The sequence below is a fragment of the Suricata suricatta genome, chromosome 4 (genome assembly GCF_006229205.1).
Source record: "Suricata suricatta isolate VVHF042 chromosome 4, meerkat_22Aug2017_6uvM2_HiC, whole genome shotgun sequence".
NCBI classification, from domain to species: Eukaryota; Metazoa; Chordata; class Mammalia; order Carnivora; family Herpestidae; genus Suricata; species Suricata suricatta.
Window position 1 is genome coordinate 62,027,722 of NC_043703.1, and position 18,823 is coordinate 62,046,544.

Genomic DNA, 18,823 nt, shown 5'->3' on the forward strand with positions numbered 1-18,823 from the left:
ACCTACCTTCTGGGCTAGCTTCTTGTATAATCTCATTTTATGAGGGAGGAAACTGAGTTTGGAGGAGTTTAAAAACTTGTCCAAGTCCCAGAAAGTGATGATGGTAATGGTGATGGTGATGATGCCCATGTGTAGGTATGTGCATGTGTGTGAGGGGGGAGAGGGGGTCCTAACTCATCCTCTCTATACTTTATGTTACGAAGTCGCAGTACAAGTTAGAAACAAAGAACACACCTGGCATTATCAATTTGTAAATGAAAAAGTATACATGTAGAAGTATTTACCTAAATTGAGGCCACAAATATCCCTTGGATATTTAAGAGAGGGATGTCTCCAGAGTACCTTCATTATCTTTTAAAACAAGAAGTTTCCTGAGACATGTTAGCATCCATTCGACAAGAGAAGACAGCAGCTGGGCAAACGGTAGGACGAGAGGGCTGGCACCAGTGAGATCTGTAAAACTGCCCCCAGGGGTGCTTGGTTTTGATTTTTTAATATAATGAAAACCCTGCACTATCAGAGCACAAACAGAAATGGAGCCTGTGTGTTGGAACTTCTGATTCATAAGCTTTATATGAGAGACGTAGTATCAGTCATTCTCTAGAGATTTGTGGGGCGAGTTCACCCTTGCCGTCCTCCATCTTGGACACATCAAGGAGCCGACCTGATTTAGTGCTTCAAGCTATGCAGAAATTTCCACTTGCAAATGTTGAGAGAATTAAATGAGTAATTGTTGTCACCTCCAGCAGGAGACTTCTACAGCACTGTGCCACTAGCTTCTTGTACAAGCTTTCGGAAGCCACCAGTGTGCGTCTCTTCCTGCTCCAAGTTCAATGACATCACAAGGGTAGATCAAGTCTATAGAGTGCTATCAATTAGGGCTCCCTTCTGCCCTTCACCTGGTTGTTAAACATTTACTCATGAAAATGACTGGGACTACATGCTCATTAGCTCTAGACTTCTCTCACACTCCTTATTTTGTTTCTTTTCTCTTTAAGAATTAAAGTGAAGCCAATTGGAATCTTAATCATCCAAATCTTAGAACTTCTTCTCCATGTTACTATGAAAAATATTTTTTCCCAGGGAGATTTTTTACAGTATGGAGTTTTGGTCCTCATCCCTGGAAGGCCTGGTCCTCTAGTTCTGGGATGGGCTCAAGATTTTGCATCCGAGTAAGTTGCAAGCTGGTGAGGTTGTCCGGCTGAGGCCACACTTTGAGTAGCATCGACTTTCTCTTTAGCAATTCTGTGTTTTCCCTGCAAAATGTTCCTTGACGCAAGCTGTGTGCACTTTTCAGAGAAACAGGCAGGAGGGAAGATGACTTACAGGTGATGAAAAGGTAATAATTACCAGGAGGATTTCACTTTAGATTTTATGTTGGCACCTAAAACCCCTGATGCTCCGGAGAAAGAGCCAGGACATTGCTGACTGCATTTTACCGACTGTGTCTCCACAGGACGGGAAGTGAGTAGAGAGGGTGACACGACTCCCAGGCCCAGGGAAGGGGGTGTCATCATTGCACACCCCTTTGATAGTTCCCCTGGGGAGCCTCTGGGCTCCCCCGCAGTGAAAATACAAAGGACTCTTTTCTTTTTGTACTTGATGTGTTTAATTTTTCCATTTAAAAACTCCCTTTTAATATTATAACAGTATCGAAAATTAAGAAAACTTAGGACGATATTGTTGGGGAGGAAACCTTTCCTTTTACCTTTCGAAGGCTCTTCTGGCTGACCTTAGAATTAAGTTGACATGAGACTGATTGACAGGAGATAACCAAATCTAATTGTGTATAAGCAGAAGCCCCATGTGCATAAGAGGCTCAGACAGAAAGGCAAAATGAGGTCTACATGTCATCCTGACCCAAGGAATGGGCGAGGGCCCTGGGGATCAAAAGGAGAGGTGGGAAATTCTAAGGGCAAGAAGAGCAGGTGTTTGGTAATTAGATGTTTGCTCTGCCGTACAGACAGGTCACTTAGATAAAATTCATGTCTGGTAAGAGCTCTCATTCTGGGAAAAGCCCCCGATTTAAGATCCTCTAGGGGATTAAGGGAGGAGCCAAGATTTCTCTTGAGCCCACGGGGTGTTGATTTCTCCTCCAAACACTCACATGCCAAAGTGGCCCACTTTGGGGAGATTTGTTCAGACCCCCCTTCCGTATTAACTGACCATACTCCCACCATTCAGAATTAACTGCTGTTAATATTTTGGCCAATTTCTTCCAATATTTTTCTATGCATGTATTTTGTGCTGATTGGGATCATATTGTCCATAAAATTTTTCATTCTCCTTCTTTTTTCTTTTAACATCACACCATAGTAATTTTCAGGTCATCATACAATTTTTTAAAAATATTTGTGATATGATATTGTGTAGGTATATCATGGTTTGCTTACTTATCTCTCCGTTGGACTCTCAGAGTGTTTTTTATTTTTATTTACCTGTGTCATAAATAACACTATCACGGGACCATTTGGACATAAATCTTAAGGGCAAAGTATTTGTCACTGCTGTTGGTCATGCTATTATTTCATATAGAAAAGGGAGGCTGAGGAGACAGAAGAATGATAGGAGAAGAGAAATTTTTCTCATAGGAGAAGAAAAATCTTTTCTCTACCCTTTTAGATTCTTTGGCTGGTCTGTTAATTAAATGAACATAAGATGATTCACAGGAGAAAAACAAATTTGACTTTGTACGTACATGAACCTCACACAAGCACAGACATGAACCTCACACAAGCACAGACGTGAACCTGACACAAGCACAGATGTGAACCTCACACAAGCACGAGAGGCTCCAGGACCTCAGGCAGTTGAGGGTCATGTGCCATCCCGAGCCAAGAAGAAGGGGGCTTTGGACTCACAGGAAGATGAGGAGACTGAATGTTTGGTAAACAAATGTTTGTCATACGAGGGAGAAACAGTGGAACACTGAGAGGGATTTCAACAAAGGTTCTGCCCCTCTCCCCCTAGCTAACCAGAGCCTTTGTAACTATCTCTGAGGTTTGATCTCTTCCTGAACCAGTTAACTGGGAGTAAAAAGCTTGTCTTGAGGCTTTTGGGCCTTGCTTATCTTCAGTTCAGAATAACTCATGTGCCAAAGCAGAGCATTTTGGGGAGGCTCGTCCTGGACGCCTTCATACGGAAAACACTTTCTCCATTTTCTTCTCATAATGGTATGGGGGGGGGGGGTACAGTATAGCAGTAGCTGAAGGAGAAAATGTGAGGACATCTGGTCCTACGTTTAATTGCCTCTCTTGAGAGCAAACAGAATCTCTTCTGACGGATCATTATTTCCAGACAAGGAACTTCAAACTGATCAAGAAATCTATTCTGCTGCTGAACATCTTTTTTTTTTTGAGATTGTTTTTGATCGTTCAAAGCATTTGGTTGCTGTTACTTCATTCATTCAATGAATGAATTTAAAATCTACTATGTATCAGAAGATGGAGACCTAAAAATAAAATGCCTGCTCTCAACGCCCTACAAATCTACAGGCAAGACACACAAGTCAGCTGAATATTACAACGTACCATGAAAAGCCACGGTAGAGGGTGTATTGGAAACCCAGGAGAGGAGCGCCCAAAGGTGGGGCTGGGGGAGAAGACTCTTCGTAGAAAAGGTGAAGTGTGAGGGCAGCGGTGTGGCTCTGTGAGGGAGAGAAGGATGTGGGATGGGAAAGGGGGGCTGGGGGACACAAAGGCCCAGGCAGAGGCACAAAGATGTGTGAGGACGCCGGTGCTTAACTCTAATACAGGGGTGTTTATGTGATGTTAGCATGTGGCTTAGTCAGCTAGACCTACAGGTGCAAGACCCAAGCCCTGCCACCTGAAACTGAATTAAAGATTTCCTATGAGCCCAAGTGTCAAGCCTGGTCTCCTAATGCTTGGGAACTGCTGCTGCATTTGACTGACATGATGGATCCTCATTAGATTTCATCGTGAGGAGGCTGCAGGGCAAGGTGCGTCGGGGTGGGGTGGGGGGTGGATCTTGACATGGGCCACACGGGGTGTGGGGGGCTTTCCTTGGCTTTTCTTAGGCTGAAGGTGGGGGGCATAAGGCATTAACTGCATTTATTTTTATACCTTCTTGAACATTTGAACATTCAATTTCAAAATATATCTTCCATATTTCTATAAAAGATCAAATGGCAAAAAGGAACATGTTGTCAAGTTCATGTAACATCGCTCTGTGGTTGAGATGGAATTCTCACATTTTAGAGAACTCTTATGATCATGAAATGTTGCAGTCCTAGGCTAGCGGTGATCAGATCAACATCTAGGGGCGCCTGGGTGGCTCAGTCGGTTGAGTGTCTGACTTCGGCTCAGGTCCTGTTCTCATGGTTTGTGGGTTCAGGCCCTGCTTCCGGCTCTGTGCTGACAGCTAGCTCAGAGCCTGGAGGCTACTTCAGATTCTGTATCTCTCTCTCTCTCTCTCTCTCTCTCTGACCCTCCCCTGCTCACGCTGTCTCTCTCTCTGTCTCTCAAAAAATAAATAAAAAACATTAAAAAAATTTTAAAAAGATCATCATCTAACTCTGATTTAGTACTGTACTGAAGATCTGGTCTCTCTCTCTTTCCTTAAGTAAGAACTTACAGCCAGGGGCTGCATCACTTTAGGAGAGAGACACATGCAGGAGTAGGGATTTGTTGTACATGCTTGAAAATGTAGTTCTTGCCTTTAGAGAGGGACCCTCATCTGGATGGACCAGGATATCCACAAGGGATATTTAGAATCTTATCTGGTAAAGGAAAGCAACTTACAAAAATTAAAATGAAATAAAGTACCATGTAGGTGCACCAAAGTTAAAAGACTTAGTGAAGATTGTTGCAATAGAGGAGAGAGGCCAGAACTCAGTGTGGACAACTGTGTTGAAACAAAGGGGACTGAGTTTCTAAAGTCTGGAGCGAGCCACTGGAGAAGTAGTGGAGGGGGTTAGGAGGCGGTCCAAGGCCATCTGCGTGCGCTAACGCGCTTCTCCTAGCTTTCGGACAGGCGGCGTAGTTACACCTCCGAGCAAGGCGCCCCCTGGTGTTGGGCTCCCCATCACACCGACCCTGGGAGGGCTGCCTACTTTGATGGTTACGTTTCCGAAGAAGGGCTCCCAGGTCCTTGAGAAAATAATCCTAGCTAGAGGCTTTTAAAAATCTTTTTTTTTTTTTTTAATTTATGTCTGAGTCTCCTGGGTGGATCAGTAAGTTGAGCCTCAGACTCTTGATCTCCGTTCAGGTCATGATTTTCAAGGTTTGTAGATTCAAGCCCCGCATCAAGCTCTGTGCTGTCAGCATAGAGCCTGTTCTGGATTCTCTGTCCCCTCTCTTTCTCTGCCCCTCCCCTGCTTCCTCTCTCTCTCTTTCTCTCAAAATAAATAAATATATAAACATTAAGAAAGAAGATTTATGTCTTGAAGGAGCAGAGAAAGAACTTACCATAAGCGTTCTAAGAAAATGCTCTAAGAAAAGAGAGACCAGGGGCCAAGACTCTGTAAGAATCTGTCTAATGTTTAGTCAATCTGAGGGAAATGTTAAGACTGTATTTTTTTTAAGTTTACTTATTTTGAGAGGGAGAGACAGCACACTCATGAGTGGGAGAGAGAGAGAGATGGAGAGAGAGCCTCGCAAGAAGCTCTGCACTGTCAGCACTGAGCCCGACTTGGAGCTTGATTTCATGGACGGTGAGAACCCAAATCAAGAGTTAGACATTTAACCAACTTAGCCACCCAGGTGCCCCAAGACTGTCTTGACCAAAATACACCCCTAGGTCAATCCTAGGCAGTTGATTGGTTGGTTAGAAGGCCTCCAGATCTGGCTAATACCCTTTACATGTAATTTACGTAGTCTTCACAACTAGTTATTATTGTGTTAACACAGGAGGAAACTAAGACTTAAGTGGGTTGCGTGGTGAGTAGGATGTCATCTAGCTTTCAAGTGTCGGCGTCTCCATTAGAATGTGCGGTGAATGACTCAAGGCCTCCACTGCTCACTGGGGCTGGGCACTGTGTCCGTCTGTCCCCAGGCTGGCTTTGCTGAAGGGTTCCCGTTCTCTCTGTCCTCTCTCTGAGGATGCAGAGCAAGCAGTGAGTTTTCCATCCTCAATCCTAGCCTGACCTTATAGCCTCTGGTCTTTATTTGAATTGTTTATTTATTTATTTATTCTTTTTTTTAATGTTTATTTATTTTTGGAAGATAGAATGTGAATAGGGGGAAGGGCAGAGAGAGAGGAAGACACAGAATCCGAAGCAGGTTCTGGGCTCAGAGCTGTCAGCACAGAGCTTGACATGGGACTGGATCATGACCTGAGCCAAAGTTGGACACTTAACCGACCGAGCCACCCAGGGGCCCTTATCTGACTTATTTATTGAAGCGTGAGATACATACAAATAAGTGCACAAGTCCCAGTTGTTTATCGGGAGAGACTGAATATATAAACAGACAATGGCTGGACCATATATAAAAATAGAACTCTGACTAACAGCTGGTCGTAGCCTGTCCCCCCAAACAACCCCCTTATCTATGATAACCCGCCCAAAAAGCCAGCCTGCTGTAAGTCAGTCTTGTAGGAATCTAGATTGTTATCTCTAGTGACGGTTCAGGAAGCTAAACAATAACTTCTATAACTGTCAGTCCCGAAGGGTCAGGACTTGGTCAATAACAGACAGCTTCTCTACTTTTTGTCCCTGCTTCCAACTTAGGACCAACTAAAGAAAGCCAGATATGCTCCCTTCACCAGTCCTACAGGATGCCCCCCTTCCAGGGAGCCCGTCTGTAGCTTCCCCATGCCAACAGCCTCGGATCAGGCACCCCTAAAGCCTTCCCCCTGTGCCACCATGAAGCTCTCCCACTCCCCTGCCTGCCTTTCTGCCCGGGCAGTGACAGAGACAGACTCTTCTGCCAGATAGCAAGGTCTGAATAAAGAACATTTGCTTTTCTCGTTTGGTCGGTCTTTGTTTATTTCCACAGTGTTGATATGTGTAAGTCTATGTAATCACCACCCTGACGGAAAATCACGGCACTCTAGAAGGCTTCCTCCCCCCTTCCCAGATAATACCCAGACGCCACCAGTCCCAGTAACTAGAGACAGCTCCTACTCTGGTTTCAAACATAATACATTAATTTTGCCTGTTCTTGAATGAAATGATACAAAGTAAGTGAGATCATACAGTATATATTCTTATACATGGGATCAAAAAGTATGCACTCTTGGGTCTGGCTTATTTTGTTTAATATTTTGTTTTGAGATTCATTCGTATTTTGCATATGGCCATGGCTTTGTCATCTTTTTTTTTCTTTCTGGGTAGTATTCCTTTATATGAGTATATCACGATTTTATTTATTCATTATGGTTGATGGATTAGAGTGTCTCTACATTTCTTGAATTTTATGAATAAAATTGCAATGACCATTCTTGAATGTGTTTTCGCAGTAATTACCTCTCATTTCTCTTATGTATTATTTAAAAGTTGAAGAGTGAGTCATAGAGCAAGTGTGTTTGCTTTTAGTAGATACTTTCAAATAGTTTTTCCAGATGATTGTATCAGTTTGCCTACTGAGCTCTGGATTGCTGCACAACCGTGCTACAATGTGGTGGTGTCTGTCTTTAATGTTTGCAGTTCTGGAAGCTGTGTATTATTTTCTCTGTGCTTTTGCTTTTCATATTCCTGATGTGTAGTGTACATCCTTCTGTGTTGGTGTTTTGAAACAATGTCACAAAAACCAAAACAGCTATTTCTGCTTAGAGAAGAAATAACTATTTTATAGTAAGGCAGATCTGTCAGCAGATGTTGTATTTACCTAATATTTAAATACTGTTAACAGAGCTAAACTAAGAAATAAGCAACCAAGTCCCCTGGCCTGTTTTACTAAAATTCATGTCTACTTCTAGTGCCATATAAGGAGGGGGAGCAGTGATTTGGGATAATCTCCCTTACTTCCTAGAATGGGTACAGAAACTGAGACAAAGTTTCAGGATGGAGCAGTGTGTGATAATTAAGAAGAATGAGGGACGCCTGGGTGGCTCAGTCGGTTAAGTCTCCGACTTCGGCTCAGGTCATGATCTCATGTTCATGGGTTCAAGCCCCGCATTGGGCTCTGTGCTGACAGCTCAGAGCCTGGAGTCTGCTTCTGATTCTGTGTGTCTCTCTCTGCCCTTCCCCCTCTCATGTTCTGTCTCACTCTGTATCAAAAATAAAATAAAACATTAAAAAATTAAAGAAAAAAGAAGAATGAGGTCAATCTGCATGTATTGACATGGAGTATCTTTAAGATATGTTCAGTGTTTTAAAAAGTAGTTTAGTGTGGTGTCATGGCTCACCAAATCTACAGATCTAAGTCAAGTGGTTTTTTAAAAAATGTTTATTACTTATTTTTGAGGGGGAGAGAGAGAGAGAAGACAAGCAGGGGAGGGGCAAACACACACACACACACACACACACACACACACACACACACACACACAATCTGAAGCAGGCTCCAGGCTGTCAGCACAGGCAGTTACTCTGCATACGTGTGTAAACACACACGCGAGAAAGCACTCACCACAGCGTTGTTGGTGAGAGCAAAATCCCGGAGCTCTCCCGAGGCCTCATGCACTGACAATGTGGGCGCCGATTAGTCGGTAACAGTAACGTGGATACGTGAGGATGGGTTGAGGTGGTATCAGCTAGATCCAGTGACTTCTGCCGCTGAACAGGAAAGAGGCAGTGACAACCCTGGGTCTCTAACGTGGACAATAACGTGGGCGGCTTAGGCAGTAAGGGGCTGGAGAGAGTGCAAGTTGTTTGTGGAATTATCTGGGTGAAGGTGTCTAGTAAATGCAGTTAATTCAGGTGCCTGTGTGGAGGAGTCAGTGGGAGGTGGGGGCGGTTGTCAGGAGGAAGAGAACGAGAAGGAAGGAGAATGAAGAAGAGGGTGGAGTGGTGAATATAAACAACAAAATAGGCATGAAAGGGCCAGCCCGACCCGTGTGTCTTACACACATGAGTTCCAAAGCCTGAGAGATTATGTATTTGAAGTGAGTGAGGCTACAAAGCTTAAGTGATTCAGGTATGACCTTCGCACTGTAGGGCAATAATCTTCAAGCCAAAATGCCCCTGGAATCATAGTGTGGGATTAGCAAAAAGACATTCAATGTAATGAGCCAATGTCACAAACTTCTGTGAAATGTCAGAAATGCCAAAAAGCAGTGTCTGACAAGTCCCTGTAATATCTGTAAAATGAGAATAAAAGTAATAATATACATATGCTAATGTAGATATTAATGTACGGGCCAAGGGCCATAGAAAAATAATCCCATTTAGTCCTCATCAAATTCTTTAAGGCAGTTGACTTCCATCCCCATCCTATAGATGAGGAAGTGGAGGCTTCGAAGGTGGAGAGCCTCAGCTAAGACCACAGCTTCGGCAGGTAAGAGATCTCTCATAGACACCATAGCGAGGGCTCTTCAAACTGTTATTCCTGCCATACTATCTCCCTTTGGAGAAAACGTTACCTACCTGTCTGCCTAAAAGACTGACCTGGAGAATCCTGGGGGAGAAGCAGTTTGTCTTTTAAAATGGTACCCTAATGACTCCGATGTAGGTAGTCCATACTCTGGGCAACAGGGTTTCATATGTTTTGAGGATAATAAACCATGTCAGTCCTACTAAATATAATGGTAATTATTACTATTGATGGCCATGAGAGTTGCCTTGGAAGGGACAGGCCAAATTCAATCTAAAGCCACAAATGAATAATGCGTGTATGTGTGTGTGTGTTTACTGCATTTGTAGGTGTGCAGGGATTTTGATCTCCGCCTCAGGGCCATCAGGCATGGCCAGCCGTCTGGGTAATACCCATACTCATGCAGCTGAATGGCTTTTTCTAAGAACCACGTTACTTAGAGGCTTGCTTCCTCCTCATTTCCTAGGCATCAGCAGGACGCGGCTTGGTGTATGTGGCTGGATCCTGTTTTCCCTTTCTGTCCTGTTGATGATCATTACCTTCCCCATCTCCATATGGATGTGCTTGAAGGTAATACCCTGGGAAATAAATTGGACTTCTCTGCAGGAGCTGATGAACCATTAAGACTAAATGCTCTCCCTTAATCTCTTAGATCATTAAGGAGTATGAACGTGCTGTTGTATTCCGACTGGGGCGCATCCAAGCTGACAAAGCCAGAGGGCCAGGTAGGACGCCATGTGCGCCCCTGACAAGGATCATGGGCACCTAATACTATAACTATTGCCACCAAAATTTTTCCTGGCACCTTCTATTGAGAAGAGAAAAAAAAATCACAGGGAGCTGGAACTCTTGCCTCTCTGTACAATTGAAGGGTGCTGTTCTGTTATGCAAGTTCACAGGAGTGACCACTTTATAAGCCACTAGTTTGAGAGTTTGGAAATCTGGGCCTCCCTCTGAGAGATTCAATGAATGCAAGCAAAGGGTGGCTCTGTTACATTGACCAGATGTCACTTATTACCAAGACCACTAAAAGAGGGAGAGAAGAATGAGGGGAGGGAGTAAATGGCCAAGGTAAATGATTAAATTACTCAGAAAGATTATTCCAGGAGCTAGTTTTTGATTCTCACTCTTCAAAAGGAGCTAATGGAAAAATAAAAGACAATGTCCTCTTCTGGAAAGTAGATTAATAGAAATACGGAGCTGGAAGCCATTGTACAACTTCTTTGGCCAAAGTTGGTGTTTCTTTTCATCCTTTCTCTCTTAGTATGAAAAATGTTCTAAATTCATGTTATAGTAGGATGAGGTTTAGAAGGGGGCATGGCAAGTTATGAGATACTAAAACTCTAGAAGTTAGATATTGATTTAATTCCCATAACTTATCTTGGTCTATATGTAGTTGAACTATATGAAGTGGATAATATTTTTGACTCTCAAATATCCCAATTTCATATGATAAATTCTAATATTTTGAAAGGAGAAGTCATCAAAAACAGCATCTTAGAGGAGGCATGAAAAAGACAGGTTATATGCAATTCTATTCTAATAACATGTTTCCTTCTCCTTATTATGATGTATTTGAGTAAACATATTCTCTCTCCAACCGGACTATAACCTCTCTTATTCCCTGTGATACTGCACGTGCTCTGCACTTGACCACGCACCATGGTACGCACTTAGATATCTGTTGCATAAAAAATATATAATTTCAAAAGCAGAAGCTTGTTAAAGAGAGGTGGTCATTTCAAGGAGTATGATCCTACTTGTGTAATTCCATAAAGAACCTAAGAGAAAGGAAAAGAATTACTTATGGTGAATGTTTTTATGAGTTTGTCCAAATAGAAGTGTTAGACTCACCTGACTCAGGTATAACAGACCAAGGTTGACCCCTTGCTGGTTATGGTGCATTTGGGAGGGCCAAGTGTGTAAGCAGGGTAAAGTTGGATTTGAGACAGGTACAATAGCCATAACTTGGAGGACTCTAGAGAAAAGTGTATCTCTCTTAAATGAGTTTTCCCAGAAGATTTCACCCCTAAATGTCCCAGGATAATTACTCTCGTCATACATGTCTCTGGGGCTAATGCGTTACCTCAGAAAGCCATAAGAACTAGATGGAAACAAGCCAAGTTGCTAATGGAAAACCTCTCCACTTTCACAAATTGTCAATTATTCTTTAATAATGAAGTATAATAATAAGTCTGGCCAATTCTTGAGCACTTCATACATACCTGAAACTGTGTTTGGTACCTTATTTCTTTATCATTTGAATCATGGTTCATCTTCACTACCATCTTCTAGAGATTAAATAACCAAAGCTCAGGAAAGTGATGTGATTGTTCCCAGGTCATAGGCTAGTTAAAGTGCTGGGGCTAGGACTTCACTCTAGTTTTAAGGGCCATGACTTCAACCAGTGACCTGCCACCAAAAGGAAGTATCTTAGGCAGAACAGTTCAGAGACCAAAAGATAGCACCTTAGCAGTGTTTTCTGTTGATGTTACCAGCCCTTTGCATGATACACAACTTACAAACTTGTTTCTCTTTTGAAAACAAAAACAGCAGCACAAAATCTTTCTGGTAAATGGAACTGGATGGATGTTTCTATCCTGCTGACCCACCTTGCGGTTCTAATCTCTGTCATTCTTGCTATTGAGAACACTTACCAGGCTAATGTTAAGGATCAGAGGATCCTCAACTGAATTTTACTATCTCCAGCCTTCCCCCACCCAGCCCCAAACCCATACACTTCACAACTCAAAGAGAAGTAAAAATGTTTGTAATTGGAGAATCCTGTTATATTTGAACCCGAACACAGTTCTGCAGAAACTGCAGATTCTAAAATTCATTGGTTTCATGAACTCTGAAATCTTGAGAAGATTTCAATTCTACTATTTCTCCAGTACTGTTGATGATGGATGAAAATGTTGGCAGTCATTGATGTTTAAGGTAAAAATTCCATTGCTTAAATTTTTGTACAGATACCTTTCATAAGGGCCCCAGTTTCCAATATATCTTTTAAAATTAATTTCAAATTCATCCCTTGGGTAGAGGTGGGTTGAATGTTTTAAAAATAAAATCTAAAATTAAATGTCCAGGATCTTTTTTAAGGTATATTTTCATTGTCACAGGTTTGATCCTGGTCCTACCCTGCATAGATGTGTTTGTCAAAGTTGATCTCCGAACTGTTACCTGCAACATTCCCCCACAAGAGGTAATGGCTAGAAATAAAAGCTGTATCTTCCCCATTACAAGGACAGTTGAAATTTTATAGTTTGTTCTCAAACTATGAGAGACCTGCTTAAGGAGCCATGGGTGGGTCCTAAGACCACTGGGCTTTGCTTTTCCAATTGAGAATGAAGCCAAGGGCAAGGACTTTAGACTTGGAATAAATCTATAAGATTTGGAATGACTGGGAGGGGAACATCCCAGAGAAGAGAGAGAAAAGATCCAGTTGGCAGAGAAGCTGGAGTGGAGAACAATAGAGAAGATGTTTGGAAAAGTCAGGTAAGTTGTATAAAGGAACTGAATTTAATTTGGTGAAAGGCAGGATTTGGTTATGATTTCTTCGCTGTCACCTTTCCGGAAGATTCTTCAGTAACATCTCTATCATTCATATATAAAGTGATTGGACACAGCACAGTGGATGAGCCTAGGGAAAAAACAGACACTGCATAAAGCCCACCAGCATTTGGATTGCAAATAATTCTTTTCAGTTCTTAAAGCTCGGTAAATAAACATCCAAGACTAGTAATTAGGCAATAGGGAAGAGAAACAGAGTTACTAATAACCAGAAGGATTCAGGAAGAGGAAAGAGAATGTGAGTAGGACCTACAATGTGAAACGACAGAGATGATGAGAGAGTTACAAGTCAACGTTAGTTTTCTTCTCTCTGGTCCAGGAAACTCAGTCAGGATCCAACAATCATGTCGCCATGCCCCTGGTGGGAACTGAGAGGTCCTTACTTTAGGATTCAGCCCGTGTCATGTGAGAGTTTGGGATGCCTTGTGACTTATCAAGGGCCTTGTGTGGCTCCATCATTGACAGTTCTAGATGGGAGAGGGGAGTTCTAAGTTCTGTTCCTATGGTACTTCCAGTGATCACTCACTGGCTACAAAGCACCTTGTCATGTTACTCAAAATGATTACTGCAGAGTTTCTATAAAATATAGAACATCTTCTCTCCTTGAATATAGAACATGGTCTCTGGTGACATCTATGTTTTCTAAGAAGCACTGCTGTTCATCAAATATGATAAAAATTGAAAACCAAAAAGATTCAGGTATTAGGGAAACAAGTGCTCTACCTCGTTTAGAGAGTAGAATTCCAGAAAGTTTCAACTGCTACATGGTAAAAATAGAAGTGCTTATTCTCACCATGGCCAATCAAGAGCCTCTTCCTATGGGATGTAAGACTTCCCTGAGATGAAGTTACAGGGATGGGTACGGATGTATAAGGATTTTGTCACCAACTAGAATGAAATTATACCCGAGCCAGGGCAGATCCTTGGTGATGCTGCCATGAGCTGTAATCATGAACACACCCCTCCTGTGGAGAGGGATCCTAGGCTGGCTGGCACTTTTTCGGTCGCTATGAAAGTCACGTGCTTTTCCCTGTTCTTGCTCTCCAGATCCTCACCAGGGACTCTGTGACTACTCAAGTGGATGGAGTCGTCTATTACAGAATCCATAGTGCTGTCTCAGCAGTGGCTAATGTCAACGATGTCCACCAAGCCACATTTCTGTTGGCTCAGACTACTCTGAGAAATGTCTTAGGGACGCAGACCTTGTCCCAAATCTTAGCGGGCCGAGAAGAGATTGCCCATAGCATCCAGGTAAAGATGCCGGGAACAAGTAGCCTGTATCTTTAGTTCGTTCATTTTAATGATCAGTAATTACCAAACACCGGCAGTTCAAAGGACCCCTCTCATGTCCACACACATGCACTCACACAAAAACCACACACACACACACACACACACACACACACATAGCTGCTCTAAACATTCGGCCTCAGTTTTTGGTTTTATTCCTTTCCAGTCACAAGGTGTAGATTTATTTTTATTTAATTATTTAATTGTTTAATGTTTTATTTTATGTTTGAGAGAGAGACATACAGACAGACAGAGCATGAACAGGGAGGGGCAGAGATGGAGACAGAATCTGAAACAGGCTCCAGGCTCCAAGCTGTCAGCATAGACAGTCGGAGCAGTGAGAGCATGACCTGAGCCAAAGTCGGATGCTTACCTGACTGAGCCACCCAGTGCCCTGCAAGGTGTAGATTTAAATATCAGAACAGGAGAAGGATGTCCATAGGAGTTGTGCACTTCAACCATTTTCTTTTGAATTCAAAATTATGAGTTAGCATTTGTTCACCTTAGCTTTTTAGAGTCCTTTTCAGTTTAGGTTACTCCAGAAGAGGGGTTCCCATTTCTCAGACAGCCCGTGTGTTTCTGCATGTCAGTGGAACATTAGAACAGGATTCAATGAACACAGGCCTGGCCTGCCATCTCTGGAAAATCTGACATTGTGCTACCCGTATCAGTAATAATATTGATACTAATCATAATTATAATATTGATTCAGCCACCTCACCTCTTGCACACCCCAGTGTAGAGACAGATTTCTGTATGTCCTTAAATCAATTATGTTTTAATTCTGAGCCTCCCTCCTGTAGGTTAGGAAGGAAATTCAACTCTGGTCCTTCGCATCACCTCAGTCCGTGATGTGGCACAAAGACCCCGAGGTTTTATGAGCTAATATCAGGGCTGCATAACTCTCTGGATCATTTGTAAGGGCCTTGTGAGTTTGATACAGTCTGGTCACCGGCTGCTTGGGAGGTCTCCCCATCACCCAAGGTTCTGCAGAAATCAAGGAAAGGCAAGAGATCTTGCCATTTGGTAACACGGAGGTCACTACTACTTGTCTGATCTTACTCTTTCTCAAGGCGCTATTTTCCATCCCTCCCCATCCAGGGTAACCGACATGATATCCTCCATGGTCTTAAGTTTATACAAAGGACAAGAATATCTTTGATTATAGGCTACTTGTGCTCTACAAAAATAAGTATGCCCGGCTACCTGTTCAAAACTGGCCACTGGGCAGAGGTTAAAGGGAGCAAGGCACATACTATCTCAAAAAGTACCATGTAATACTTACTGAGTTATTGTGAGGCATTGGTAGATTTCTTACATATATTATCTCCAAATTTCATGAAAATCCTGAAAGGAAATGTTTTATAGATGAGAAAACTAAGAATCAGAGAGGTTAAACCTCGTGCCAGTCACAGTGGCTAAAATGAACAAATCAGGAGACTGTAGATGCTGTCGAGGATGTGGAGAGATGGGCACCCTCCTACACTGTTGGTGGGAATGTAAACTGGTGCAGCCGCTCTGGAAAACAGTGTGGAGGCTCCTCAAAAAACTATCCATAGAACTCCCTTATGACCCAGCAATAGCACTGCTAGGGACTTACCCAAGGGATACAGAAGTGCTGATGCACAGGGGCACATGTACCCCAATGTTCATAGCAGCACTGTCAACAATAGCCAAATCATGGAAAGAGCCTAAATATCCATCAACTGATGAATGGATCAAGAAGATGTGGTATATATTCACGATGGAGTACTACATGGCAATGAGAAAGAATGACATATGGCCATTTGTAGGAAAGTGGATGGACCTTGAGGGTGTCATGCTAAGCGAAATAAGTCAGGCAGAGAAGTACAGATACCATATGTTTGCACTCATAGATCTAACAGGAGAAACTTAACAGAGGACCATGGGAAAGGGAAGGGGGGGAAAAGAGTTAGGGAGAGGGAGGGAGGCAAATCATGAGAGACTCTTGGATACTGAGAACAAACTGAGGGCTGAAGGAGGAGGGGGAAAGGGGAAAGAGGGTGATGGACATGGAGGGGGGCACTTGTGGGGATAAGCACCAGGTAGCATATGGAAACCAATGTGACAATAACCTATAACAGAAAAAAAAAAAGAAGTCTTAAGATGAAAAATAAAATATGTCTCAGAGAAAAAAAAAAAGAATCAAAGAACTTAATTAACCGGCCCAATGATTCACAGCTGCAAATGGCAGAGGCAGGACGAAATCCAGGAATGTCTGAGAAGCCAGTGCATTGCTGCCTGCTTCATGTCAGTGACAAAGAAAATGTGGGGTATTTGCTCAACTCTAGATGGATGACATATACTTCATTAGGAATAGTTTGGGGGTGGATCCTGGTAGCTTTTGAAAGATCCATCAGGTTATGCTGAATCCTTCTGGGATTCACTTCAGTTCCTGGAAGTGGTTAATGAGGACTCCTATTCCTTCTCGAACTGTCCAAATGCCATGAATACAAAAGGAGAAAAAGAAGAGGAATTTATCTTGCAAATATAAAGCTTATCAGAAATCACAAATGTCTTCTGACCAATGTCCTTTCTTTTGCTTTGGAAACAGACCCTACTCGATGATGCCACCGAGCTGTGGGGGATCCGGGTGGCCCGAGTGGAAATCAAAGACGTCCGGATTCCTGTGCAGTTACAGAGATCCATGGCCGCTGAGGCTGAGGCCACCCGGGAAGCCAGGGCCAAGGTAAGGTCTACTCCGTCTACACTGCAAGATGCCTAGCCTTGGAGCAGACAAGAATAGACCTTGAATGGAAGATCAGGCTTTCTCAATATTTTGATTTAAAAAAAGGTTTTCTTTTTCACCATTCTTACTAAGATTTCCTCCTGGATTAAAAGGTAATGGCCAGCTTACTGTAGCTGGAAGAAGCTTGGCAACAGATCAGGGGTGACTGAGTGAAGTGGGTCCTAAGTCGGGCTGCATTTCAGAGTCTCCTAGAGGCAACTTAACGCAGCAAGCACAGATTCCCAGGCCTCACCTTGGACTCAGTGAAGCAGAGTCTCTTGTGTTTCAGGAATGTACATTTTTTAAAGCTAGTGACTGTGTGTGTGTGTTTTTTTTTTAATTATTGAAGTATAACTGACAGACAGTGCTAGATTAGTTTCAGGTGTCCAACACACTGATTCAACAATTAATTACATTACAATTACATTAATCTGTGGTCAGAATTACAAAATGTGAGCATACCCTGGCCTCGAATGCTTTTGAATCAGTTGGATTCACGTCTGCATGGATGGCTTTTCTGGTGTGTCAGAGGAGCGCCTGGGTGCCTCAGTTGGTTAAACATCCGACTCTTGATTTCAGTACAGGTGGTGATCTCATGGTGATAGGATTGAGTCCTGCATCAGCCTCCACGCCTGTTTGAGATTCTCTCTTTCTCTCTCCCTCTCTCCTGCTTGCACATGCATGCTTTCCTTCTCTCTCTCTCAAAATAAATGAATAAACATTAAAAAAAAAACACTAAGATAAGAAACTCTTTGCATACTCTCTTCAGAATCACCCTCCTGAACCAATGCAAGTTTTCCTCTGCTCTCATCCCTTCCCTATCTCTCATTAATCTGCAAAGTTCCAGCAGCTTCCTAGCAGTGGCCTGGGAGGGCGCTTTGGCACAGAGACAGTGAGTGCTCGTGGCTGGGCTGCAAGTCAGTCTTGGGCAGGAGAGGACTAGGAGGGGACAGAGCTCTAAAGAGAGCCTTCTAGTATTATCAGCGTGGACTTGTAATCAAGAGCAGAGAGAGCTTCAAACAGTTCTTCCATTGTAAGAATGAGCCTAAGCTGGCAAGAGAATAAAAGGAAAACATCTCCTAGGATAAGTAAAAACGACACAAAGAAGCTCTTTGGAAGCCTTGAATTTCAGACTTCTCTGAAATCTAACTCCGTGGATGGGCAAGCTCCAGAGGGACTCTGAGCGTTACTAGGGCAGAAAGCCCAGTATCAGTTTGAGTTAAGTCAGTGCTTTTATTTTGTTTGCAAATGAAATCTAGGGACTCATAATTTGTAAAATCTCTCCCTGCTTCCTGCAACCTCCTCAAATTCCTCTAATCACGTTAGGACGTAAAATTCTCACCCCGGCCAACAAAGTTAGTAGAGACCGTGCAGGAGAGTGGGGGCTGGCAGAGAGGCAGGCATCAGTATGCAGCCACCGCAGCCGGAAACAGAGAGCACTCGTTAGTTACACCTGTAAACTTGAATTTCTGTACTTTTTTATTTCTGTCCGTTTAGGTCCTTGCAGCGGAAGGAGAAATGAATGCTTCCAAATCTCTGAAGTCAGCCTCTATGGTGCTGGCCGAGTCTCCCATAGCCCTACAACTTCGCTACCTGCAAACCTTAGCCACCGTGGCCACAGAGAAGAATTCCACCATTGTGTTTCCTCTGCCCATGAACATCCTGGAGGGCATCGGTGACGTCAGCCACAACAACCACAAGAAGGTTGCTAACAGATCCTGAGGTCCCCCTGCTGTAGCCAGCCATTGCTTTGGGAGTTGTTTCTATTCGTCAGGAG

The 18,823-nt window shown here is 43.0% G+C and overlaps 1 protein-coding gene and 1 long non-coding RNA gene across 2 annotated transcripts; one reads left to right on the forward strand and one right to left on the reverse strand.

Annotated features, from left to right (window-relative positions):
* The first annotated feature begins 9,803 nt into the window (after nt 1-9,803).
* STOML3 (stomatin like 3) lies at nt 9,804-18,823 on the forward strand. The gene is made up of 6 exons (XM_029938471.1): nt 9,804-10,004; nt 10,087-10,159; nt 12,557-12,639; nt 14,055-14,258; nt 16,873-17,007; nt 18,544-18,823. The coding sequence occupies exons 1-6, from the start codon at nt 9,804-9,806 to the stop codon at nt 18,766-18,768; spliced, it is 921 nt and encodes a 306-aa protein (XP_029794331.1). The 3' UTR covers nt 18,769-18,823.
* LOC115289559 lies at nt 12,934-13,450 on the reverse strand. The gene is made up of 2 exons (XR_003907680.1): nt 13,261-13,450; nt 12,934-13,077 (listed from the first exon to the last, which is right to left on the reverse strand). It is a non-coding gene; the product is annotated as an uncharacterized LOC115289559 (long non-coding RNA).

Coding starts and splice junctions, on each gene's coding strand:
- STOML3 (XM_029938471.1), top strand. CDS start 9,804: ATGGCCAGCCGTCTGGGTAATACCCATACTCATGCAGCTGAATGGCTT. Junction 10,005..10,086: donor CCATATGGATGTGCTTGAAG/GTAATACCCTGG, acceptor TTAATCTCTTAG/ATCATTAAGGAGTATGAACG. Junction 17,008..18,543: donor CCCGGGAAGCCAGGGCCAAG/GTAAGGTCTACT, acceptor CTGTCCGTTTAG/GTCCTTGCAGCGGAAGGAGA.